The sequence below is a fragment of the Branchiostoma floridae genome, chromosome 8 (assembly GCF_000003815.2).
Source record: "Branchiostoma floridae strain S238N-H82 chromosome 8, Bfl_VNyyK, whole genome shotgun sequence".
NCBI lineage: Eukaryota > Metazoa > Chordata > Leptocardii > Amphioxiformes > Branchiostomatidae > Branchiostoma > Branchiostoma floridae.
The window spans coordinates 3,751,014-3,777,350 of record NC_049986.1 but is presented as its reverse complement, the minus strand read 5'-3'; the positions used below and the strand labels follow the sequence as shown (position 1 = coordinate 3,777,350).

Below are 26,337 nucleotides of genomic sequence, written 5' to 3'. Positions count from 1 at the left end.
AGTCTAAAAGAGTCATTTGATCTTCTGTTGGCAAAGCATGCTGGGAAATCTGTCGTGTTGGAACCAAAATGGCCGACGCCAGCCGACAGGAAAAATTGGCTTCAGCCAGAAAAAAGGTATTTCTTAAGAAATGTTTCTATTTTCAGCAGTTTTTAAGACGATAATGTGGGTATGATGATGCTATGGGTTTTATTTTTTGCTACAATTTGAATTCGGTGTGCATTAACTACCGTTTACGGGACCGGGAACTTGCGTGCGTGACTGGCGGAGTCGATATTTTTTTTTAGAAAACGCATGTGAAAATTTATTATTTTCTTTCGCAAATTACAAAAGAGGTTCTAGTCTATGATAGTGTCGAGCAGTTTTCCTTCGGGCAAATGGTGATTTACCTTTTAAGTAGCAAGGTGTTCTGGCATCTCGTAGTTTTAAGTAGTCTCATGGTCAAATCGATTATGGTGTAATTTTGTAAACATGTCTGGAAAGTCAAAGATAAATATTTACATACACCTGTTGGAATTAAGAAAAAAATGACTCAATTTGAGCAATTTTGCCGTTGTCCCGTGTATGCATGGAACATACTAGTAGGGTGGTCTTTTTTTTTAGTCCTGTCTGTTAAGCACGTGGCAGTCGTTAATGCCATGCCACCTGCCAAGCCAGATACTAGTAACTTAAGATATAATCAATGTCTGGAACCTAAAGGTTACCTTCCTTTACAGGGATGCTAGTGTTACCAAAATGAAAACAGACCTGCAGTTGATGTGACTTGAAGACAGAAGGAAAATAGCCAGACTTTGCATGATGTATTGTACACAATGACTTATAAAGTGGTGGACGTACAAACTCATCTATCCAAATTTTTACTAGTATAGTACCAGCTCAAAACAAGAATGCAAAATGTCATGCCTTCAAGTGACTTAACAGCCAAGGACTGATATGTTCTAGGACTGACTGATAGTTTTTAAGACTTGCATCTTTACTCGTATGGATGTGCAAAAGTTAGGTGTGACGGGTTGTTCAGTGTACTAATATGTATAACCATGCCATATGCTGCCACGTTGCGTTCCTGCAAAGCTGTCGAGTTACATGTACACTTACAGATACTCTCGAGGCTTGCATGCCTCATGTCATAAGACACGTATGCGATCAGAGTTAGACAAGTCCCTTGGCCCAGTTTCTGGGGGCAAGTGAAAGTGTTGGTAGGATAAGCACATGTCCTCCTGTATGTGCCCAATTGGGCAGCCGGGGCTATTTTTCCATGATAGGTGTGATTTTTTCCATAGGTGCATGCAGGGTTAGACAAGTTTCTAAAAAACCAACTTTTCACTTGCCCGAAATTTAAGAACATTTTGTTAAATCACTTCCATCAAATCTAATAAACTCCAATATCAGCAATGCTGCCTGACAGTCTGTGTAATGTACTAGTTACAAATCTATTTTCTAGGGGGTTCCCTGGTTATCAAAGCCCCAATTTTAAGAGAAATGTACTGTCCAAAATAAGATCTTGGGGACGAAAGAGTACTTGTCCGATCGGACAAGTAAAGTAGGTCATGCACTTGTCCAATCAGCATTTTCACTTGGGCTAATGGACTTGTTCATCCCTGACATGTGGAAGATGCAACGGTCGACAGGGTAAAGTTTCGGCTTTGCATTCGGTACATGTTGTAGGTCCTGAGTTCGATCTCCGGCCAAGTCATACCAAAGACTTGAAAAATGGTACATGCTGCTTTCTCTGCTGAGCACTCAGCACTAGCCTCCTGCTGTAATGGCTTGCACAAATGTGTGGCCCAAGAGCTACAGAAACGAAGATGGGCACTACCCCTAAGCATCTGCACAGACGTAAGGGCAACTTGAACTTTAACTAAGATGGAAGGATCTAGTCCCTTGCCAATACCCAGTTAAGAATGGGCAGTAGGCCTTAACTAGTACTAGTAAGTAAGTAAGAAATATGTGGGTAGATATGTCAAGTAGCAAATCTTTGCACATAAAAGAACCTACGGTTTTGAGTTTGCGGTGAAAGCGCTTGACAAAAAAACTGCAAACATGAAACCACCACCATCTTCATTATCTTATGTCGTGATTATCTTTTTGATTTGCATACTTAGAGTTAAAGAAAAGGTTTGTATGCATTGTTTTAACTTTTTTGTTTGTTTGTTTGTTATAGCTGAAACAATTCCAACAGAGGAAAACACCATCCAGCTCTCCTGCTGCAAGGAACAAGAAGTCGGATAAAAACAGCAGGAGACAGATACTAACAGAGAACCACTCCCCACAGCCGGAGAACGGACCTCTGAATGACAGTCCCAATATACCAGCCACAGTGCCTGTAAGTAAATATCATCAGCTTCTACAGACAAACATGAGTACACACACACAGACACACACACACACACAGAGACACAAACACACACACACACAGAGACACACACACACACACACAGACACACACACACACACACAGACACACACACACACACACACACAGCACACCACAGCTAGAGTACGGACCTCTGAACAACAATCCCAATATACCAGCCACAGTGACAGTAAGTAAATATCAGCTTCTAAAGAAAGACATAAGTACACACACTGTGACACACAAACACACACACACACACACACACACACACACACACACACACACATGCTCACACACACACATGCATGGACACACACACAGATACACACACACACACGGGCACACACAGACATGTATGCACACACATATACAGACCCACACCAACAAACACAGATATGCAACTGTATTGCAAGATTAACCTCCTGGCACATTAAAAACACAGAGGAAATAAATTGAGTACAATATTAATATAAAATATTACAGGGCCGGAAATTCATTTTGGAGATTAGGTGCACTGGTGCACCCAGCTTAAAAAATAGGGTGCACCACAAAATATTTGGGTGCATCACTTGAATTTAAGTAATAACCTAATAATAAAACTTAGTTACAAGCTATCAAATACTAAAAGTACCATGACAGCCATTTTAATTATCTTTCTAATGCTTGGATGTCAAGAATATGATGTACAGTAGTATACTTTGATATCTTTACAAACATTGAACGTAAGAAAATATTTGGGTGCACCCTGGGTGCACATGCACCCAGTATTTCGAGCCCTGGTATTATAATGTTATCAGTCCATGTGATTTATCGCAAGGCTCTAATCTGTCCTCCAGGTTTCAACTGAAGAGCTTCAAGATCACAACATCAGTGCAGCCAACTCTGTCTTTGATGGGTAAGTCAATTAATGTCTAGTGATTTAACTTTTATTAAAAGTTTTAAGATATCTTTGTTCCACTGTTCTTCTCTAGACAATCGTTAATCTGACTTGTCTGTTCACAAACAAAACTGAACACAACCCTATTTGCACTCACAAAAGAACAAATTCATTTTATAGATAGCGATAATAGTATCCATGAGGGGTACTAATACAAAGGGTGTGTACATGTACAAATGTACATGACACAAGGGTTGATTTATCATGGTTATAAACATAATCAAAAAGTGATTGTTCTGGTGTGGACAGTTGTTCTGGTAGTATTTCCAGTACCCGGTATTGATATGCCAATATTGTCTTTGTCTTGACCAGGCCTGCCTCTATTGAACTGCCTAATGACCTAAACGACATCCACGTGAGTACTTTAGATGTACCTTGTTACACTGCACAGCAATATTCACAGTATAAGGAATGCGACTTCTTTGTATCGTGAAAACATCTTGAAGTAAACATACTTCCCATCTCTGCTTAAGTTGTGAGCTGTTTTGTTGGCTTTTGAAAACTGAGAATTTCTGGTGGTTTGCTTTTGCATTTTTTTTAGCAATGCTGGAAGTGTGAAAGAAAATAACGCAAAATTTGCAATGTCACTCTGAATTAGCATTTTTTAAATTCAGACTACTAGTAATTGCATGTCAAAAAAGCACCACATTATATACCTATAGATGTATAGTTTTGTTGTAAAAAGCCTACTCTAATGCATCTTATTTTGTCTTACAGGACGGCATAGAAAATAACAACAAGTATCAAAGGGTTGTGAGAACCAGTAGTGTGATAGAAGTCACCAATACAAACAACTCTAACAGTGGGACACCATCCAATCAGAGCAGTCCACACAGGTGAGTTAGGTTTCCATGTGATAGAATTCACCAATACAAACAACTCTAACAGTACCACCGATGTTGGGCCCTTGAAAAAAGCACTACACAGCTTTCCTTACTCCATCCAGGTACAAAAATAGGTTGGGGAGGTAAAAGGTAATGGAATGAGAAAGTTTGGCTTTGATTTCCAATATGGTACCCTGGACACAGTGGAAAACAGCCCACTGCCTCTACAGTCCCAAAAAGGCATTCTCCTACGCAGAGGGACCACAGTCGTGTCGAAACTCCTTGTGGTCACCTCTGCTGTCTGGTGCACTCAGATCAGTTACTGACCGCCCTGCTTATAAATATTAATGAGGTTACCCTTATATGGGCAGTCAGCCGTTGGGGATCGGGATCGGGCATAGGAGGATGGAGCTATGTAAAACGTAACATGATTGGCTGATAGCTTCCCGGCGGCCTTTGCAAGATGGCTTTCGTAAACAGAAAGGCCTATTCTCTGATTGGATGACAGCTGGTTTGTGGCGACAATCACAGTAACTGCTGGTGGGCATCAGACAGCAGGGCCCCAATAGGCAGTTAGCTAGCCGTTGGGGACCGTGCGTAGGAGGATGCAAAAAGGCTAGGGGACTATTACCTTTAAAGTTTTAGTAGATGGTCATACATTATAATATGAAGCTAAGTTGCCCTAATGTTAATCTTGAATATTGTTTTTTCTCCAGACTGACGTCTTCCACAGAGAGCCTACGTCAGATATCCATGCAACTGAACGGACTCGTATCAGAGGTACACACAGAGAACACTGTTTTAATATGGTAGATTTTATACATGTATATGAACAAAATTCCAGTCTGTCATGCAAATCAAAGATACTGATACAATTTGACTATGTTCCTGGATTTAATGTTTTCTTCATCTGATAATCTCTTATATATTAATTATATATTATAATTCATAAAAAAACATTCAAAAGTAATAGAGGCACTGTTATTTAGAATATACTGGATTATCTTGAACTTTGAAGTTGTAGTAACAATGTGTAAGTATTCATACAAATTTAGAGAACTTATAATTAAGTTTATTCTATTGAACAGAAACTTTCAGATTTTTTGTCTGCATTTGGGGTGTCACACAGCTTCCTTTCTATTGGCAACCGAGGCCACAGTTGCATGAATTTTGCATATGTTGTAAGACTGCTAGTCTTCTCATTTTATAGCAGTTACCGTACCATACATTATATGAACCCACTTTAGGCTTTTGGTGCCAAATAGAAAAATGTGTGATAGAATACAGTATATAATATAAAAAAACACACACGTCAGATAATTTACAAGTCAAGTTCTTATTGGTAAGAGAAATGTCTGTGTTTTTGTCAAAGGAACTTAACTAGTATATGACTAATTCACCAACCATACGAAACTATTTGCCAAAGCTGTTAGTATTTCAGGTTCAATCTAAATGTGTATGTGATTTCAAACTAAGCCATTTATACTAAACCATATGGAAAACTGGAGGTATCGGCCTGCTAATGTAACTTATTCCCCTGTGTTGCTAATTTCTCTCCTTGCTGGACCTGTCTTCCCTAATAGTGCTCATACTTTCTGTACATGTAGGTTCAAAGGCTGACCTACCCCCCTGAGTTGGTCCGAATGGTTGGGTCCGAACGCCCGGTAATTTGATTTTGAATTGATTGAGTGCTTTGATTCTCTCGCACATGTGTTTAAATCAGGGTGGTGGGCTCCAATTCAAATTGAACAGCATGATAATTATTGTTTTTTTAATATTTGAATAGAAATTATAAACACATTTGACAGCAAAAAATTAGTCTGTAGATATAAGCTTTTCAAAATGAATGAAAAATTTTAATTATCATACTTCATACTAATAGTACTATTACACAACTATACCGGTACCAGTTATAGTCCGTAGTCAAGTCATGTGTACATGTACTCATTAGTAGATAGAGTTGTAGCTGAGCAAAGAAAACATAAAAACAAAACTTCATTTTGGAAATTTTCTACAGTATGAATTGAATCTACAAGACTTGGTACTTTTAACACTATAGAGCAATTCTCAAAGCCTATGAATGCTACTTTGTTGTGTTGTGAAAATGTCTTAAAACATGCACACTTCCCACTGCCTCTTGAGTTGCCTGCCATTTTGTCAAACTTTCTGAAGAACCAAGTGATCGGTTGTTCACATGAATTAACATTGAAATTTGGGGACTTGGTTGGGGCTTGCTTTCACCTTGTTCACCAATGCTTGAAATGTGAAAAAACATGTTGAAAATTTGTTACAAATCTGAATGGAGATATAAAAATTCAAAATCTATGCAGTTTCGATACCAAGATTTTACAATACATATCTTTGAAATAGTTTCTGAGCTTTTTAGTCTTCTGCCTCATGCTATTGCGGACAACTGCCTTGAATCATAATCAAAAACGTTTTGACGAAAAGGTGTGACATACAGAAAGTAATGAGAAAAGAAAAGAACATGCAGATTTAAGATTGAAATTTAAGTATAATCGTTGTTGCTTGTTCTTGAAACATAGAAATGAAGATTAGAGTAAACAAAAGTTAAATGTTTTGTTTGAGTCATCCCACATTTACGCACTTGATATATAAAATGAATAGAATGGGTACTTAATATGTGTTACATGTATAGTTGTCTGACTCTTATTTTATCTTGAAGCCCCAAAAAGATTCGTTAACTGTTATTTTCAAAGTACTAACAACCTCGCTTTTATGATGATTTAGCTTCAAGCACTGTCTGTGTGGGTGACTTGCTTTCTTTACCTCAGTAGTACACAAGGTGCTTTGTAGTACACTACTTGCAGGAGGACTGAGTTCTGAGTCAACTAATTTCTAAAAACAAATCTGTTTCTTTCTTACAATGAACAGTTTCTAACTTTTTTCTTTAAATTTATACTCTTTGTTTCATCACTGTGCATCTATAAGCTTTTGTGGCTTTCTTGCCTTTAAGAGAATCATATGTTTTTTTAGATTGTAGTTGTGAATGTTGGAATATAACCTTAAAGGCATGATCCAGGTCTTTATGTACATTTTAGTGTTTGTGTCTATTTTAAGGCTTTTCCGCAAAATTGGTTTTGAAGCATATGACATTGTGTCAATATGGCCAATTGTCTGTTGGAAGCTGTATACAAAGGAATAACTTCGTTACAATAAGAAAACTTAAGTCAGTAAAATTTAAAAACTGTGCATTGAAGCCAAACGAATCCAAACCTGTGCCCCCATGTTGTAAATATTTTGCGTCGTGGTGATAAAAATATATAAAAGATATATATGAATTTATAATTTTCTATTGTTTTCTTTGCTCAGAGTCTAACCAATGGGGAGGATGCTGAAATAGAGACGCTCTCCAACCCGGGTGGTGTTACAGAACTGCAGGTAGGTGGCGCTTCTGTCACACAGCCCTGGAGTCCAGAAATAACATTGGAAGCTTTGATTCAGTTTCTGCAGCTAACGGTGTACAAAAAAATGAGTTTAAGTGGTAACTTGATACAAATCTTGTACATGTACATGTATAAGAGTTCTGTTGTTGCCCAATGATATTTTAGACCAAATTTTAGGCCTTATTCCAGTGGTAGAATACAACTTTATGAAAAATTCAGATTTGAATGAAATTGAATCCAGATTGTTTCAAGTTATAACTTGGTTTCTGTATAATATCAAGTATTGTTTGGCCCTAGATATTATTATATGTCAGTGGCATCACTCTCAATTGAATTTCTGTCACCCTTGAGAATATCATTGCAATATTTTACAGTATAGCATACATGTATATGACTAAAGAGACAATAAAACACAAAAAGCATTAATAAGATTCCATTTTTTTATTGAAGTATTTTGCTGAGCATTCTGTCAAATCGCTTGGTGGCAGAGGTGCCACCAACTTACAATGTACCACAACTTCAGTGAGATCCCACCTTTAGGCTGGTTTTACACCTACATGTACAGTCAAACCTGTATTAGCAGCCACCTTTGCATAGCGGCCACGTTCGGCCACGTTTGACCAGTGCCTTGAGTGGCCACTATAGACAGGTTTGACTGTATCCATACACAAATGTCCAACTTGACATGTTTTTTTTCTTCCAGACCCAGAACCAGGAGTTAGTGACAAATATCGAGACATCCAGACAGGCCAACCAGCAGTTAACAATACAGCTGCAAGAACTGGTAAACACTACTTTGTCAATACATAAATCATTAAAAAAAGGTCCTTTTTCCTTTATTTATCTGTTAGACTCATCTGTTCTTATGCCAGCCAATTGGGTGAATTGAAGAAATTTTGTGCAAAACTGGAAACCTTAGACCTGACCTGTTCCTTCTAACCCCCAAAAAAACTTGGGCCCAACTTTTCCAGGAAAATGAGGATTTTAAAGACCTTTACTTGGCACTATAATTGTATCCCCATGGCTTAATTCAGCTGTGACATCTGCCCTTAAGACAGACTCCCATGTAGCAGTCAGGGCACCTGTGAGAATAATCAGTGTATGCTATGTTTTGTTTCCATTCTTCAGAAAAGTCAGAACTCCAGACTACAGCAGGAACTGGACCAGGTTAGGACTAACCATCAGGAACAGGGACAGAAGGAGGTGGTGTCACTAAGAGAACAGCTTCAGGTACAAACACAGTGGTTAAGGTCGGATCCCTATATTGAAGCAGTGAGGCCTAGAAAGATTAAAAATTAAATGTTGTGTTTCCTGTTTCAGTCCTGAAAAAATTAGGGTCGGTAGGTAGGGATTACCTTTTTTTTTCTTTTTAGGCAGGCCAAAACTCGAGTGAGACATATTATAATACATTTGAACAATTTAGTTAACTAAAATGCATGAGGACACTTGTCTTTCAATGTAAAAGTCTAATTTTGTGCATAATAGATAGATGTATCATGCATTAGATAGGACAAGCAGTGTTTTTACTTCAATAGGAAGCAAGATGAATAGAAATCCTAGTACCTATGGATGGGCAGTGGAGTCACATAGCTAATACACATTGTATGTAACTCCACTGCCCATGCCAAAAAACGTCCAAGGTTGGCAGTTTTTTTCTAGGTTAGGTAGGGAAACAGGAAACACAACATTTTTTTCTAGGCCTAAGATATTTTTTTTCTGTTTCTATAGCAATTTTTTTAGCAAGTTCTGTACATCTTGTATATAACACTTTTATGCCATGTTGTTGCAAATCATGTATTTCCATTGTCCATCCGAAAATAATTAATTTTCTTGTATGTGTCAACTATTAAATTCCCTTGTGTCTCCTCACAGGTCCACATCCAGACTATAGGCATCCTGGTGGCAGAGAAGTCTGAACTACAAACCCAGCTGTCTCACACACATAATGCTGCTAGGCAAAAATCAAGTAAGTCAAACTTCACTGTCTTAAAAGAAAACAAGAGTTCGAACATCTTGCGCCTCAATGAATGGTTTAGATTTTTTATCTATAACATATATTGTGTAGTTCATAATTGTAGTTCATTAAGTGTACAAATAAGGTTTAGATTAACCTTACATGTGCCCATGGATCACTTGGTATCACTCTACAGTGAATGTGACTAGTTTTTAGAAAATGTTGAATAATTATTATGAATTCAAAGCATGCACACACATAAATGCACACAACGAAACACACATAGGCACACACAAACACACACACACACATGCATGCAAACACACACACACACACACATGCACCAAACACACAGGTACACAAACACACAGGTACACAAACACACAGGCACGCAAATACACACACTCACACACATGCACACACACACACACATGCACACACACACATGCACACTCACACACATGCACACTCACACACACTCACACACACACTCACTCACACACACACAAACACACACACACACACACACACACGCACACACACATACACACACACAGACAGACCAAAAACAGTACCTGACCAGGATTTAGTAGCCTCTTTCAGTGACCCTTTAAACCCAGACCTTCCATGTCTGATTAAAGACTATCCCTACCACCTCTGAACTGTACTTCCATTCTGTGTCCAGTTGAAGCCGAGGACTACAAGAGCCGGTTGCAGGCGTCCCGTCAGAGACTGGCTGACTTGGAGAGGGAGGCAACCAGCACAGCAAACTACAGTAGACAATATGAAAAGGTATGGATCCGTCTGGAGCAGATGCATTTTGCTTAGCCCCTTGATGAGTACTGTAAATACAGAAACTTTCGTGGTGGTTAAATGTTCGCGGTTTTTGCATTGCTAATTCACCGTGAACTTAAAACCACCGCAAATATTTTTCTATGGCAATAAGAGACTACAGAGTATGGTGCTACCTCGAACTTAAAACCACCGCTATTGCAAAATTAAATCCCCACAAACTTAAATGCATATACAGTAACTATATACATGTAGTACTAATCATACAGCCAAAAAACACATGTTTGGAGGAGCCTCATTTTTCTTAGTCCCTTGAGTAGTTGCTGAGAACAGGTTTGACTGCATCTAAATTTTACATGACATTGTGTGCATTGCAATTTTAAAGCTTGTAGAACACGAAAATGCAACATTGTACGCATGTGTGCCAAATATATATCTATATCTCATTGCACTAACACTGAGGTTCATTCAGTTTTGTGTAATGTACATTGTTCGGATGTTGATACAAACATATTCTCTAGCATTTTTTACGTTACAGTTATGTAATATATATTTTTTCTTGCAGGCTAATAAGCAACTTGAAAAGGAGAAAGATGACTTGAAGATGGAAGTGTATAAATTAAAGTAAGCCAACTTTCTGTTATATAATCACTATTATGATGATCTACATGTATGTATTAATGCATTAAGAATTTATTGGAAAGTTTGTTCTAAGGCCTAGGAAAAAAAATGTTGTGTTTCCTGTTTCCCTGCCTACCCTAAAAAAACCTGCCGACCCTAGACTTTTTTTTGGGTTGGGCAGTGGAGTCACATAGCTTCCAGATAGAATTTTTATTTAGCCTGCTACCTATTGAAGTAAAACACTGCTTGTCCCATCTAATGAAGGATAAACGTATCTATCATGCACAAAATTAAAGTTTGACATTGAAAGACAAGTGTCATCATGCATTTCAGTTTACTTTGTTCAACAGTATTGTGATATGTATCACTAGAGTTTTGGCCAGCCTAAAAAAAAATACAAAAAAAAAAGAAGATAATCCCTACCTACCGACCCTAATTTTTTCAGGACTGAAACAGGAAACACAACATTTTTTTTTTTCCTAGGCCTAATTGAACAGTTTAAACAGTGGCAATTTGATAAACATTCGAATCAACTTTTCTGTCTCTTGCTTCCAGTCGTGCCAAAGATGAAATGTCACAGCAAAATTCTGAACTTACAGAAAGATTTCAAGCAAAGGTAAGGAAAATACATGCAGATAATGTTTGCAATGTTTAATTCATTAAAAAAACCTTGCAAATAATCTTAGTCTGTTAGTATAAGCCCAAGGAAGTAATTTGTACCATGCACATGTATGTAGAGCTATGTACCAGTACTGTGCCTTTGAGTTTGACAGATAAAATTCGCCGAAATTACCTGGTTGTTTAACCTTTAACAACACGGCAAGTAAAATTACCGTGACAGTGCACTTAAGCCTTGCAGCACAGAAAAACACTCTTACAATGACCCAAGTTGAGTCAAATTTTCATTTCTGTTTCCATGAAATTAATTCTGCAGAAATGCTTGCGTTGGTCTTCATGCAAACTCCAAACCACCGCCAACATTTTGCCATTACAGTATGTGACTACAGGACATTTGTATTATGGTGCTTCCACGAACTCAAAACCGCTGAGATCACTTCATTTTCCAGCTGCAGTGAACTTAGATCCCTGTCAAGTTAAATGCATTTACTGTACCTCTTTTACAAGGCCCAAATCAAATTTCCATCTTTGTTCTTTGGCTCTTATCCATGCCATGCATGTAATTATGTCTAGCACAATTATGCATAATGCTGTATTCAGTTCAAACATGCTTAAAAAAATTGTCCTCATATACATGTAGTAACTTAAAGGTTCTTTGTGCACAACCAAGGAGTACTTACTTCCAACGTTTCGGTGTCTGTCAGACACTATCATCAGGGATAGAATGGATACAATTCTTGCTGCTACTAAGCCAATGTAGGTGACGCTGCAGCATCGAGAATGCTGTCCTTAATGTGGCTCAGCTTGTATCCCCCCTAATCTCTGTTAATAGCGGGAGCTGACTTCCTGATCCAGACTGCCTCCTTTATCCAGCGTGTTCGTCTCTTTTCCTCTCTGTCAATGACTCTAACCCTCTCCCAGTGTATTACACAAACGTTGGAAGTAAGTACTCCCTGGTTGTACCCAAAGAACTTTACTATTATTATGAATAATTGCCAATCTGATGAAGTAATTTACGAATGCAATGCCCTTATTGAAACAATAAGCATGTCTTTCAATTCACTCTCTCTGCAGGCACAAATGTGCTCCACTATGGAACAGGAGGTTGGGACCCTGCGAGGACAGCTGAGTATGACGGAGCTGCGGGTACAGCAGCTGTCCAGCCACACGGACAGCCAGGAGACACAGCAGCACATGGGCAGGCTACAGGAGGAGAGGGCTGACCTGGAGAGGAAAGTGCTGCAGGTGGTTTTTTTTTTATTACTGTAAATGCAGAAACTTTTACAGTAATTTCATATTCGCGTTTTTCACGGTGGCCACTGTACCACGAACTTGAAACCACCAAGAATATTAATATTTTAATTGTTTCTATCCATGTTTCCAACAATTTGTGAAATTTTAATGTGTATTCAGATTTTAATGGAATTATGCCTGTAACTAAGTGTAAGTAATACGTAATTCAGCCACCCCGGCTGCGATGTATTTACAAATAAACCATTCATCATCATCAATATTTTTCTTTTCATATTTTCATACAACAGTCTACAGCAACCCCTTCTCTCTACATCACATACTATACATAAATAATATAATAATCACAGTATGATAAATTGTATGAGGTACATGTACTTGCTACTGCAAGACAATTTTTTTGAGTTTGAATTTATTCATTCATTAAAATTCATTTCCCCATACAGCCTACAGCATGCGGAAGAAAAATATTACATATTAACTGTATTCAGAGGGTAGATACGGTTAGATCAGCGACAATTAATCACGCCAGCACAATGACTGTTTTTGGAGTCCGTTTGTAGCACCTTGCCGAGTAACCAGTAAAGGGTTTCTGACTGACGGTTCGTAGAGGCACCAGTTTTTCCATGATTACAGTTTGCGACTACAGTGGCTTAATACGCTGAAAGCACCTGCTCTAACCCTTGTGTGGTAATTTTTGTGTAAAGGTTAGGGCGACATTGTTGTGACTGTTTTGTCTCGCTGCAGTACACACAAGCATTCCAGCAGCTGTCTGCAGAGAGGGAACAGCTTACACAGCACTATCAGGATCACAGCAGCCACCTGCAACAGCAGCTGCAACAGCTGGCTCACCAGGTGCTCTTCATGTCTTTCTGTTTTTTTCTTTTTGGACCTGAAAGTAGAAAATGACTAGATTTGGCATTTTGGTTTTTACTGGAAAAACGAGCGCGAAGTAGAGTCTATAGAGTTTATAGTTATTTCTACCAAGTTTCTACAGTGAAAAAGCATACAGAGTTTACATGAAGACAGGATTTTAAAATGCCAGATGGAGTCGGATATTCCGCCAAATAGATTCCTTTGTAGCAAATTGGACCATTGTTTTGAGTATCACCCATTCATGAGTTTTTGAAATAAGGTCCATGTTCAGTTCTAGACCGGAACCTGATCCTCTGGACCTGACCTGAATTGTACCTGAATTTTCTGGTATCATCCCTAGCGTTATCTCGATCATATCATTACAGACCAGACTATCTTCTTACAAATGTGATGTATTGAGATGAAAAGTACTGTCTAGTGTCATTTGAAAACTTCTGGAATTTTAACTATTGTTTTTCCATGGTAGGTGTCGTCAGTAACAGAAGAAAGAGACGGATTGTTGTCCAGACACCAGGAGATGGAGTACAGAATAGCACAGCTAGAGGGCGCTGCAGGTTAGTGTGACATCGGAAATAAAACATTGGTTAAAGAAATGTAGTTTGTGGATCCTCTCATGAAGTATGAATATTAAGATTTGCAAACAAAATCATTGAATTATTCTAAAAAAAATTTCTGTGAAGTTTGTTAAACTGAGTAGGTAACATGGAAATAAGCGAAATTGAAAAATGAGAAAATTGAAAATATATGCACATTAGAGGATAAGGGCTAGCAACCCTTCCCTATGAAAAAATATACTGTGCAACTGACACAGCTTATATGTATCTACATGTGTGTCCCTCTATTAGTCACTACAAGGTGAACAACAGCAAAAGGATGCTTGTACCCTTTTTTTATTTCAGCTACCTTTTCCACCGATTTCTTGAAAAGATTCTAGAAACAGGAAATTTAATTCGGGAGGCCTTATACATGCAAAAAAAAAAAATCATCAATTGTATCTGTTTGTAGTTGATGAAACTGACGGGGAGAGGGAAAACAACAGCGGGACCAATGACAGCGGAGTAACACCTGAGGAGGAGCCAGTGAGTACCAGTCTGGACATGGAACAGGTGGCACAGGAGAGGGACCAAATCCTGCAGCAATATCATGAACAGGTAGGGGGAGCTCATGAGCCACATGGCTGAATGGTACTACATTATACAATAGTTTCATGTTGAAGTTTTGAGTTTCTGTAGAACTTTTAGCAAGTTTGGAGAGGGACCAAATCCTGCAGTAATAACATGAACAGGTAGGGGGAGCTCATGAGCCACATGGCTGAATGGTACTACATTATACAATAGTTTTATGTTGAAGTTTTGAGTTTCTGTTGAACTTTTAGCAAGTTTGGAGAGGGACCAAACCCTGCAGTAATATCATGAACAGTTAGGGGGAGCTGATGCGCCATTTGACTGAGTGGCACTTCACACTTTCATGGTCATGCTGAAGTTGAAATTTCTGTTTAACTTTTGGCAAGTTTGTAGGTACATCTGATATGTACCAATCAGTCTTTTTAACTCCACTCCAAGGCCTGCTTACATTTTCTATCACTTTCTCGTCCACACTTGCAGCTTGTACAGGGTTTGAATATATAGTATCCTTGTCTTTAGAACACACCAATCACAAAAACACACAAAAAAATCTTTTTAACTGTTGTTTCTCTTTTATTCTGCAGGTTAATGACAATGCACAATTAAGTAGGTAAGAACCATCTTTCTACTTGTTCCCCCCTCATAAAAGTTTTTACAACATCTTTACAACTGTTATTATATACAGACTATAATACAATTACTGATTTGCATACATAGGAAGCTCCTAGCTAAACTTACAATTTCTATCTGACTTTATGTCTAGTGGCAAACTGTTCCATATTGATATAGATCTTTAATATTGTTGTAAGTTAGTTTTAGGCAATCTTTTTCATGACGTTTTGCAAGTTCTGCAAGACGCAGAAGCCTTTCCGCTAAGTATGAATGAATAAAGAGACTCTTTTTACACAACCATTGCTTTATTCTCACCGACGTTTTGGTGACCATCTGTCACCTTCTTCTTGAACAGTGAGCAGCAACACCTGTCCTGCAGTACAATGTGAACCAGTCAGAATTGCCCTGAAGAAGGTGACAGATGGTCACCGAAATGTCAGTGAGAATAAAGCAATGGTTGTGTTTATAGAGTCTCTTTATTCAGTGACGTACCAACCTGATGAAACTATTCACGGGGCTAAGAATGGATGTTTCTGTGACATCCCCTGTACAGACTAGTAGCGGAGAAGGAGGACAGAATCCTGGAGCTTGAGAGCGCGTTGGCGCGGCTCGGCGAGGCGGACATCGACCGTGACCAGCTGCTGGAGGACATGCAGAACGACAAGGCCACCATCAGCCGCGCCATGGCGCAGAACAAAGAACTCAAGAACCAGCTGGGAGAACTGCAGACAGGCTTCATCAAAGTGGTTAGTATATTGTACTATTGGCTCCACCCTGGTAGTGTTGCAAAAAATTTAGGCCTCCAATTTCTGCAGACAGGCTTTATCAAAGTGGTCAGTACTCCATTATACTATTGGCTCCACCCTGGTGGTGTTGCAAAAAAATTTAGGCCTCCAATTTCTGCAGACAGGCTTTATCAAAGTGGTCAATACCCCATTATACTATTGGCTCCACCCTGGTGGTGTTGCAAAAAAATTTAGGCCTCCAATTTCTGCAGACAGGCTTTATCAAAGTGGTCAATACCCCATTATACTATTGGCTCCACCCTGGTGGTGTTGCAAAAAAATTTAGGCCTCCAATTCCTGCAGACAGGCTTCATCAAATTGGTCACTATTATCCTATTGGCTTCACCCTGGTGGTGTTGCAAAAAATTTAGGCCTCCAATTCCTGCAGACAGGCTTCATCAAATTGGTCACTATTATCCTATTGGCTTCACCCTGGTGGTGTTGCAAAAAATTTAGGCCTCCAATTCCTGCAGACAGGCTTTATCAAAGTGGTCAGTACCTCCATAATACTATTGGCTCCACTCTGATGATGTTGCTAAAAATTTAGGCCTCCAATTTCTGCAGAGAGGCATCATCAAAGTGGTCAGTATTATACTATTGACTCCACCCTGGTGGTGTTGCAAAAAATTTAGGCCTCCAATTCCTGCAGACAGGCTTCATCAAAGTGGTCAGTACCCCATTATACTATTGTCTCCACCCTAGTGGTGTTGCAAAAAATTTAGGCCTCTAATTTCTGGAGAGAGGCATCATCAAAGTGATCAACACCCTCCCATTGTACTATTGGCTCCATCCTGGTGGTGGTGCCAAAAATGTAGGCCTCCAATTCCTGCAGACAGGCTTCATCAAAGTGGTCAGTACCACCATTATATTATTGGCTCCACCCTGGTGGTGTTGACAAAAATGTAGGCCTCCTATTCCTGTGATCAAAGTGATCAGTACCCTTTGTTCCAGTATACTATTGGCTCCATCCCAAAGGTGTTGCCAAAATGTTGGCCCTCCCATTCATTTTTAATATTTTGGGGCAAAACTAAATGTTTTGGACAGCAAAACTTGCATTTGATTAACATTTCATACAGCTTTATTGACTTTAAGCAAGAGAGGCTAATTTTGCAGGATATTTTCATTTCTGGACCAGTTAATTTTCGAGCATTTTTGATCAGTGCAAAAGACAAACTCTCGACTTTTTTATCAGCTTGGTGTTATTATCTGAGCATTTGTGTATGGTGTATTCACTTGGGAATATGTAAAATATTGACAAAGTTCACTGAGGGAGCCCTTCAGTTTACTTGATTGGCTCTTTCCTTGAGGTGTCGCCAAAAAGTTCAAGCTTCCACCTATTGTCATGTTTTGTTCTTGATTACCATTCTTGTCCATACATGGAGTTTATTATGTTTTATGTACAGAAATGACAATAGAATGGATACCCCTGAGTCTACCATCAGCTCTGCCCATGAGGTGTAGCCAAAAACCTTTACTGTTAAAATCAATTGTTTCATACTACATGTATCTTAAATGGGAGTTTGGTGTTGTTTTCTGCAGAGTAATGACAAAGCTGAGCTGACAGAAGCTCTACAGTCTGAGCGCCATGCCACATCAGAGCTCAGCAGAACAGTAGAGGAACAGGAAGAAGAACTCAAGTCGCTCAGAGAAGAGGTAGGTATTGACTACTCACAACTGGTGCCTAATACTGAAATATCTTTGATTTTTACCTTCAACAAGTAAATAATGTACAACCGTATGTTCTGACTGAACAGCATATGAAAACACATTGTCGTATGTTCGTATGTAAGAATTCTTCTAAGATGAATTTTTGTATTATTTGTTGTCTTGATTTTTTACCTACATAAATCAGAGATATTGCTTTGGTTTGTTTGTTTGGCTTGGTGTGTATTTGTAGTTATATGAATATTGCACAGTGACAATTACTAAATGTATGTGAGGCAAAGATGTTGTAACTTAATTGGGACTGGCATGTTTGGAAAGTTGGTTTGGCCTTGGTCCAAAATTGTTCATAAAACCTCAATCAATGTACGAGGTCTTTGATTTCCTGTTGCATGTGTTACAGGTGAAGTCTAAAGAGCAGCAGGTGTCGCAGCTGACCAGTAGTATGACTAATAAGAGATGTTTGCTTTCCTGTTGCATGTGTTACAGGTGAAGTCCAAAGAGCAGCGGGTATTGTAGCTGACCAGTAGTATGAGATGTTGATTTCCTGTTGCATGTGTTACAGGTGAAGTCCAAAGAGCTGCAGGTGTCACAGCTGACCAGTACTATGAGATGTTGATTTCCTGTTGCATGTGTTACAGGTGAAGTTCAAAGAGCTGCAGGTGTCACAGCTGACCAGTACTATGAGATGTTGATTTCCTGTTGCATGTGTTACAGGTGAAGTCCAAAGAGCTGCAGGTGTCACAGCTGACCAATGTTTGATTTCCATGTTACATGTGTTACAGGTGAAGTCCAAAGAGCAGCAGGTGTCGCAGCTGACCAGCAGCGGTGAGGACCTGATGAAACAGCTGATGCAGCAGTCGCAGCTGGCTGACAGGATGAGACATTACGAGGCACAGGGACAGCTGACAGAGATGTTACAGAGAGAGCTAGCTTCTGCACAGGTATGGCATACTTCGCCCCCTTACAGTTTACTTTAGTTGAGACCATTCTAGTCCCTGGTAGCCTCCTTGGGCAAAGAAGCCAAGCAACAGAGTCTGATATAATCTCAAAAGGTCAGGGATTTGATTCCTAGCATTTCAGGATGCTGTGTGCTTTTGAAATTCAGTTAATGATAACATGACGTTCCTCACCCCACCCAGGAGTAAAAATAGATACATAGGGAAACAGACGCTTAGTTAATAATACTTGGGAATGAAATTTTTTAAAATGGTATTATCTGCCCATTTTCTGACTTCACTGTATCTAGAATTTTGAACGACTATCTATAGAAAAATGTCAGGAGCTAAGTCCTGAAAGACTTGTTTTCCGGAATAATTTACTCTACATGTCAGGGCTCGAAGTTAACTATGTCCCGATGTCCCGAGACCACTAAAATTTAGGCCGGGACAACTGAAAAATCTTTTTGGGACACTTTTGGGACAATAGGAAAATAATCAACGAATCAACATCAGAATGTCCGATCTCCCCGCGGCAGGCCTTTAGCTAGTAATGCGTACAATGTACGGCCTTCGCTAAAAAAATCGCAAAATGTACGCCCTGTTTTTTGGATATACGCCTTTGGTACGCCCTTATTTTCCCCCGGAAACTTCGCTCAAAGTTCAAAATTTGCCGATTCCCGCACCGAGCCGCCATTTTGGGTGATTCTACCTCAAGTCTCGCGCAATCTCGCACTCACTCAAATCTCGCGAATCGCGAGAGTCGCACCCCATTGGCCATTTCGGCGTGACGTAGCGCGCCCAGGCGCCATTATTGGTGGAATATCTGATATCCCCGCTGTTTTCGCGGGAAAAATCACGCAGGAAAAACTTTGATTTGTTTACGAAAACTCGTCGAATGCCTGAAGTCATGGTGATAAGTACATGTATAGGATTGTTTTGGAGGTTTTTTTTGCTTGTTTGTCGGTAGAATGTGGGAAAAACAACAGCTAATGTGACGATGACATACCGGGGAGGGGGGCGGTGTCGGCACTGAATTCGTAGAAAATGTTGAACTGAGGTCGCGATTTTTTCACGGTAACTTGAGATATTACTTTTGTTGTAGTCTTTATTTTTAAAATATTGATAAATGGATGTTGTTTGTTGAGAAAATTTCGCTTAATTTGCCCTTGGAACACATCTTTTCTGTTATATATTTTCAATGAATTAAATGTTTGTACACATTTTTCTGTAACTGTGTAAAGTTAAAACGCTGATGTTACAGGCTACAAGTAACTTTTCAGTGCATTTATTTTCAGCTATGTTCTTAACAGAGTAGATACACAAAAGAAATATAAGATGTACCTGGCAGTCCTGGCTACACTTTCTCCTCTGTTGGTTTGCAGATTTTCTTGTAGACTTCTTTAGCTTGCTGTTGTTATATATGTAACAGTCAAGTTTCACCTTTAGCAGTAAGGTTAATTTACTCTCCCTGATTGTATGTATTAACTCATGAAACATTATATTGTAAGGAATCAGTGTTATATTACTTGAAAATTACCTCATGTATTCTTTAAGCCATACCCACCTCAAATCAAGAACACATACCTCCCATTCTCAGGACAAAAGTAGTGTTGCAGCAAAGACAAAAATTTGGCTCAGCCACGCAGTGCGGAGAGTACAACACATTACAGATGTACACCCTAAAAGAATTCCTAGCTAAAAGCCTGCCCGCGGTTGTCAGGCGTGCATACTCTGACTTACAGTTGTTGTAATACATAATTTCTGAAAATAGGGTTGGGACAGTCCATCCTCACTTCGGGACAGTTGAAATTTATTTTTGGGACAATGCGGGACAGTAGGTAAAAAAGTTAAGTTTGAGGCCTGCATGTTCAGGCTCAGTGTTGATAAATGTATTTTTCTCTATGAAAAATATTGTTGTAACTTTTGCCATTGGCTTCTCTAGTATTACTGTGCTGATTCACAACTTGATGTTGCCCACCTCCCCCTTAGGAAACCATCAACACATTGTCCTCACAGAACACAGAGCTGAAGACTCAACTGGACAGCAGGGCAGTAGAGGAGAACCCAGATACCAGCACAGGTAAATGTCATTAATATTATTAATGTCAGGGCTCGCAATACCATCTGCATATGCAGGTTAGTGCAGGTAAAATTGGAGCTGTGCAGGTATTTTTGGTGTCTACCTGCACCTAACCTGCACTAGTCCATGTACTGGCTTTTATACATTAATGTCCTATGGTGTAGGTGCATGTGGATTGTTATTAGCTGCATTGACTGTTACCACCTATGAAGTATAAAATAATGGTTCCTGAACAATTTCAGTTTGATTCATACTTCCTAAATACAGAGTGGTGCAGGTAAAATTTGTCTGGTGCAGGTATGCGGAAAAAAAGTATTTTGAGCCCTGCATGTATATAACAAACCCTGCATTACTCCCATGAAAATCTGTTGTTGTTTTTTTCTTCTCACATTTGTAAATACCTTGACTTGTACATGTACTCGTATGTTTGTATGTTTTTACAGAAAATGCCACAACTTCAGATGAACAGGCCGATCTCCTGGATAACTCAGATGTGGTAAGTTGTCAGCTGTTACAGGACTTCCTATTGGACATGTGAGTAGTAGCTAGCAATGTGATTGGTGGAGGGGATGGAGGGCCAGTGTGGAGGTGGGAGGACACTGATTACAGTGGGACTGTCTGATGGAGAATTTATGCCTGCAGTTCTGGATGAAGTTACTGTGTGGCATCGCTGACTGGTGTCCACATGTATGTTTCATGTACATTATATGTTTGATAGTAGTGTCTGCAGCCATCTGACAGCTGGACATTAACAGAAATCTCTGCTGGAGGCGTTTGTGCCTGCAGTTCATGACATAGTTGCCATGTGGTGTCACTGACTGGTGTACATGTACAATGTATGGTCCCTGTAGGTTAGTACACTATCTGCAGCCATCCAACAGCTGGAGATGTAGCGGGAATCTCTGATGGAGACACTTGTGCCTGCAGTTCATATCATAGTTGCCGTGTGGCATCACTGACTGGTGTGTATGTTCCCCATAGGTTAGTACACTGTCTGCAGCCATCCGACAGCTGGAGATGGAGCGAGACTCTCTGATGGAGACATTTGAAGATCAGAGAAGGACCCACCACCAACTGGTGGAGGAGATGGACAAACTCAGGGAGGAACAGGAACAAAGAGGTCGGTGGATTTTTTTGTGGAAGTGGGGAGGGGGTGTCTATTTTACGAAAATTTTGTATGCTGGCCTATCAGTGTGTAGTCAAGAGTTGACTGTGCATCAGGACAAAGAGGTTGGGAGTTCAAATTTTAGCTGTTAGCTGTTAGCTGTTAGCGCTCACCCAACATTCACACTATTTTAAAGAGTCATAGTCCTTAGGAGGGGACGTTAAGCTTGGATGGAGAAACTATACAGAACGTTAGAGGAATACGTCTGTATCAGTTGGATTACGATTTTGTTCAGTTTGCTTAAATGTGAATCTTGCAACTGTTACGCCACTTGCTGTGTACCGGCTACAGTATGATGGCCTCAGCTGGCCTTTATATAAAAGAGAACAGCTTTTATAAGAGAATGAGCTGATAAACTTTAGTTCATTCCTCACATAATTTGTAGAATTTACCCTAAAGTCAAACATGTTTGATTCTTGTTCGGTCCTGCTTTGAATTTTGAGGCGTGAAACCTTTTAACTTCAGGGTCCTTAACCAATAATGTAAAACTGTACTTTGACCTTGATATGACTGTGATCTTGATGTGACTGACCTTGATGTGACTGTAACCTAAGATATGACGGTGACCTTGATGTGACTGCTTGTGACCTTGATGTGACCTTGATATGCCTGTCTGCCCCCCTCCCCCCTAGCCCTGACAGACGGCTACATCCCCCAGGAGAAGCACAACCACCTGCAGGAGGCCATGGACAAGCTTCAGGAGCGCTTCAGCACAGTCATGCGGGACAAGGCCGAGCTCAGCGATAAAGTACAGGAGCTAGAACACCTGAATATGCAGCTGAGTGGGGAGACTGAGACTATAGGTGAGACACTTACACATACACATACACACACACACACACACACGCACACGGACGCACGCACACATGCATGCACGCACACACACACACACACACACACACTCATACTCATACAGGACAAGGCAGGACTCAGCGATAATGTACAGGAGCTAGAACATCTGAATATGCAGCTGAGTGGGGAGACTGAGACTATAGGTGAGACACACAGACAAACATACACTCACACACACACACACACACACGCACACACAAACACACACACACAGAGTCACAGAGACGCACACACACACAGTCACAGAGACACACACACACACACACACACACACACACACACACACACACACACACACACACACACACACACACACTCAAACATGACAAGGCAGAACTCTGCGACAAAGTACTGGAGGTTTGTCCTGGAAATTTAACTGAAGCATTTAGGTGAGGTACTTTGTCCTGGAGAAGAAAAGCATTTAGACTATAGGGGAGACACTTTGACCTGCAAAATAAACTATAGCATTTAAGTGAGACAATTTTTCCTGGAAAACAAACTCAAGCATTTAGGTGTGACATGTCCTCCTGGAAAATGAACAAGGCATTTAGGCTACAGGGGAGACACTTTGCCCAGGAACTATCTGTGAGACACTTGGTCCTAGAGTATCCATGATACATGTATACACACACACATGACCTTATGTACTATACTCTGCGGCACTGCTGTTGTGCTGAGATGTTTTTTGATGAACGTGTTGTTCCCAGGTGAATACATAACGCTGTACCACTACCAGCGCGCTGCGTTACACCAACGAGCGAGAGAAAAGGACGAGTTCATCACCAGATTAGCGATTGACAGGGAAGACATGCAGGTACGGAATGACTCTTCCATTGGATGAATAAAGACTCTTTTTACATAACCATATTATTTTCACCAATTTTTTGTTGTCTGTCACCTTCCTCAGGGTAATTCTGACTGGTTTACATCGAGTGTCTTAGCTTGCAGATGTTGTCCAAATGTGAAGAATTTACATATTATGCAGTATTTGTTTTATTGGGTGTTCTCTAGTGGCTATTTCACCAATTTGAAAATGTAACATCTTTTTATGACATTTTACAACAGCTCAATAAGCATTTCCAATTTGTGTCAAATAGATGTAACATTCCTCAACAAAAATCATCATATTTTTCCGGCTCATGATTTCTGCAGGATGAGGTCATGATAACTGACTTTTTTTTAAATCATGAAAATATTCAATGCTGAATTCTTGAGATTGCATACAGTTGAAAGATATTACTAAAACTGCTTCAATATTTGCTTTTATGTCTGGATTTTCTGCATTGATTTTGAATCCCTTACTAGAAATAAATTTCTTTACATAATGCATGTAGTTGTCTTTGTGACCTCAATACTACTTGATTGCCCAGGTTCAGGCAACACGACTAATGTTTGGAACCTGATTGTCAAGTTGTCATCACCCTTCTCAGTTTTTCAATCTCTCTCACTTCCAGAACAAGTTGGGCCAGCTGCAGAACCTTGTCATGCAGATGCTAACAGAAAGGGGGCAGTCCTTCACATTCCCCGAGGAGCTATCATTCCCTGCTGCTACCAGCTCCACCCAGTCCAGTCCTGTCCACAGACCTGAACAAAAAACCTTCGGTGGAAGTCTGGAGGACTCTACTCTGGATGGGATAGAAGGTGAGGCCTTCTGCATCCTTTTACATAAACTCTTAGCAGGGCTGGACAAGTCCACAAGCCCTGTAGTCCAGGGCAAGTTGAAGTGCTGATTGGGCAAGTGCATGACCTATCCCACTAGTTCTATCGGGCAAGTAAGATTTTTCCGAAGACCGGTACTTTTTACAGCATGACATCAAGCAGTGGTCAACATAGAAAAAGAGAGGCAATAATAAGAATGTCATCGCTGTAAGTGAAAATGCATATAAAAGTGACATTTGAATTTTGTGCAAGTGAAAAGTTTGTTTGGATAAGCAATTTTTCCATGGGCTTGTCTGATAGGACATGTAAATTTTAGAAAAGTTGTCCAACCCTGTTATGTTTAGACCTAGGGCTGTTACCAGCTTTGACTTTTTATCCCACTCTTTTTTTGAGAGCTTATTACTCTGAGAAGGATGGTCATTTCCTGAAGGAGTATTGAAGTTGAGTTAGTAACCGGTGTTTGCAGCTGTTTTTTCTTTGTTCAGTTTGCTGCATTGGTATGTAGTTTACTGTTTCTGTAAGGACTGGTATTGTACATTATTTTGAAAACCTAAAATCACCCCTATGGTCTCAGTATGGTGAACAGTTGGACTCTTGTTTTTGTTGTTCGATCTGTTACTCTTAGTTAAATGAAAATATTTAGAGGGGTAAGTCCCTGTAGTTTAATTCAGTGTTAGAAGTAAAGTGTTATCATTTTTTATATAAATGAAAAATTTAGTATGTTTTCATTTTTCAGATATACATATACATGCACACGTATAACTTTATGCCAGGGAAGTGTTTTAGTTTTTTTGTCTCCTACACCTAGCAAGCTTAGTCTGCAACAGTTATTATTCACAATGCAGTTACTCAAGCAACTGGGTATGGTTTTGGAAACAGATTAATTTCACATGTATCAAAGCCCTACAAAACAGCCTTACTTATACATACAGTCAAACTTGTCTAAGAAGACCACCCTGGGGACCAATGTAAAGTGGTCTTTTTAGACAAGTGGTCTTCTTATGCAAAAGAAGTAAAAACGACAAGATATAGGACAGACACAATGATTTCCGTCAATGGTCTTTTATTATTCCACACACCTGCACCTGTACCATACGACATTGACACGTCACATGGCCTCTCATTTCTCCAGATTACGAGTCTGACGAGTCCTCGGAATGCTCTTCGTACAGCGAAGATCACCGGATTACCACGGGACCCAACAACGAGCCGGTGGAGCTTCCCGCGCAGCCGCAGGAGATCGACACGACCGCTCGCCAGATCATCGACCTGATCCAGGAGATCAAGCAGCCTGTGTCGGCTAACTTCACCTCCCACGTCCAGAACCCCCACATCCCCATGTGTAAATGCTGTACAGGCAACGTCCTACTGGTCTAACCAGCATTAACCCTTAAACTGCCAAGCCCAGATATATCCTGCACACATACACATGCCCTTTGTGCCGTGCCGGGATATATCTGGGATAGCTTATTCCCTCGAAGTAGCAGCTTTGTGCGCGCGTAGCGCACGAACCCTGGAAGTTAGGGACTTCTGCCTTGTTCGGGGGGTTTCTTTTTGGAGGTCAGTGGCCAACCCTGGCACTGATGGCATTTTATAGGGCTGAAACTCTGGCAGTTTGATTCACACATTCACACAAGACTTCTACATCTTGGGGGATACCACCTTGATAATTATTACAATCAAGGAAGATTTAACGTCATCTAATCAACACTTCAGATTGATTACCCAAATTTCCAGTTCATGGAACGGATCCATCTACTGCAGGTTCTGGTACGTGATGTTAGAGCCATGTGAGTGCAGCAACAGGTTTTTTAGTGCCAG

The 26,337-nt window shown here is 39.9% G+C and overlaps 1 protein-coding gene across 3 annotated transcripts; it reads left to right on the top strand.

Annotated features, from left to right (window-relative positions):
* On the top strand, positions 1-26,337 carry LOC118421485 (golgin subfamily A member 2-like). Of its 3 annotated transcripts, none has more exons than XM_035828798.1 (29): positions 1-116; positions 2,162-2,323; positions 3,193-3,251; positions 3,606-3,648; positions 4,011-4,129; positions 4,834-4,897; positions 5,725-5,781; positions 7,451-7,519; positions 8,228-8,308; positions 8,653-8,754; positions 9,397-9,490; positions 10,164-10,270; positions 10,836-10,894; positions 11,447-11,507; positions 12,584-12,754; positions 13,508-13,615; positions 14,103-14,190; positions 14,642-14,787; positions 15,345-15,370; positions 15,926-16,118; positions 17,697-17,810; positions 18,605-18,763; positions 20,750-20,840; positions 21,284-21,336; positions 21,822-21,960; positions 22,638-22,808; positions 23,565-23,671; positions 24,312-24,498; positions 25,649-26,337. In XM_035828798.1, the coding sequence occupies exons 1-29, from the start codon at positions 69-71 to the stop codon at positions 25,891-25,893; spliced, it is 3,123 nt and encodes a 1,040-aa protein (XP_035684691.1). In that variant the 5' UTR covers positions 1-68; the 3' UTR covers positions 25,894-26,337. The 3 variants fall into 3 exon arrangements, with proteins under 3 accessions (XP_035684691.1, XP_035684689.1, XP_035684690.1); XM_035828796.1 differs by lacking the exon at positions 1-116 and adding an exon at positions 1,696-1,836; XM_035828797.1 differs by lacking the exons at positions 1-116; positions 5,725-5,781 and adding an exon at positions 1,696-1,836.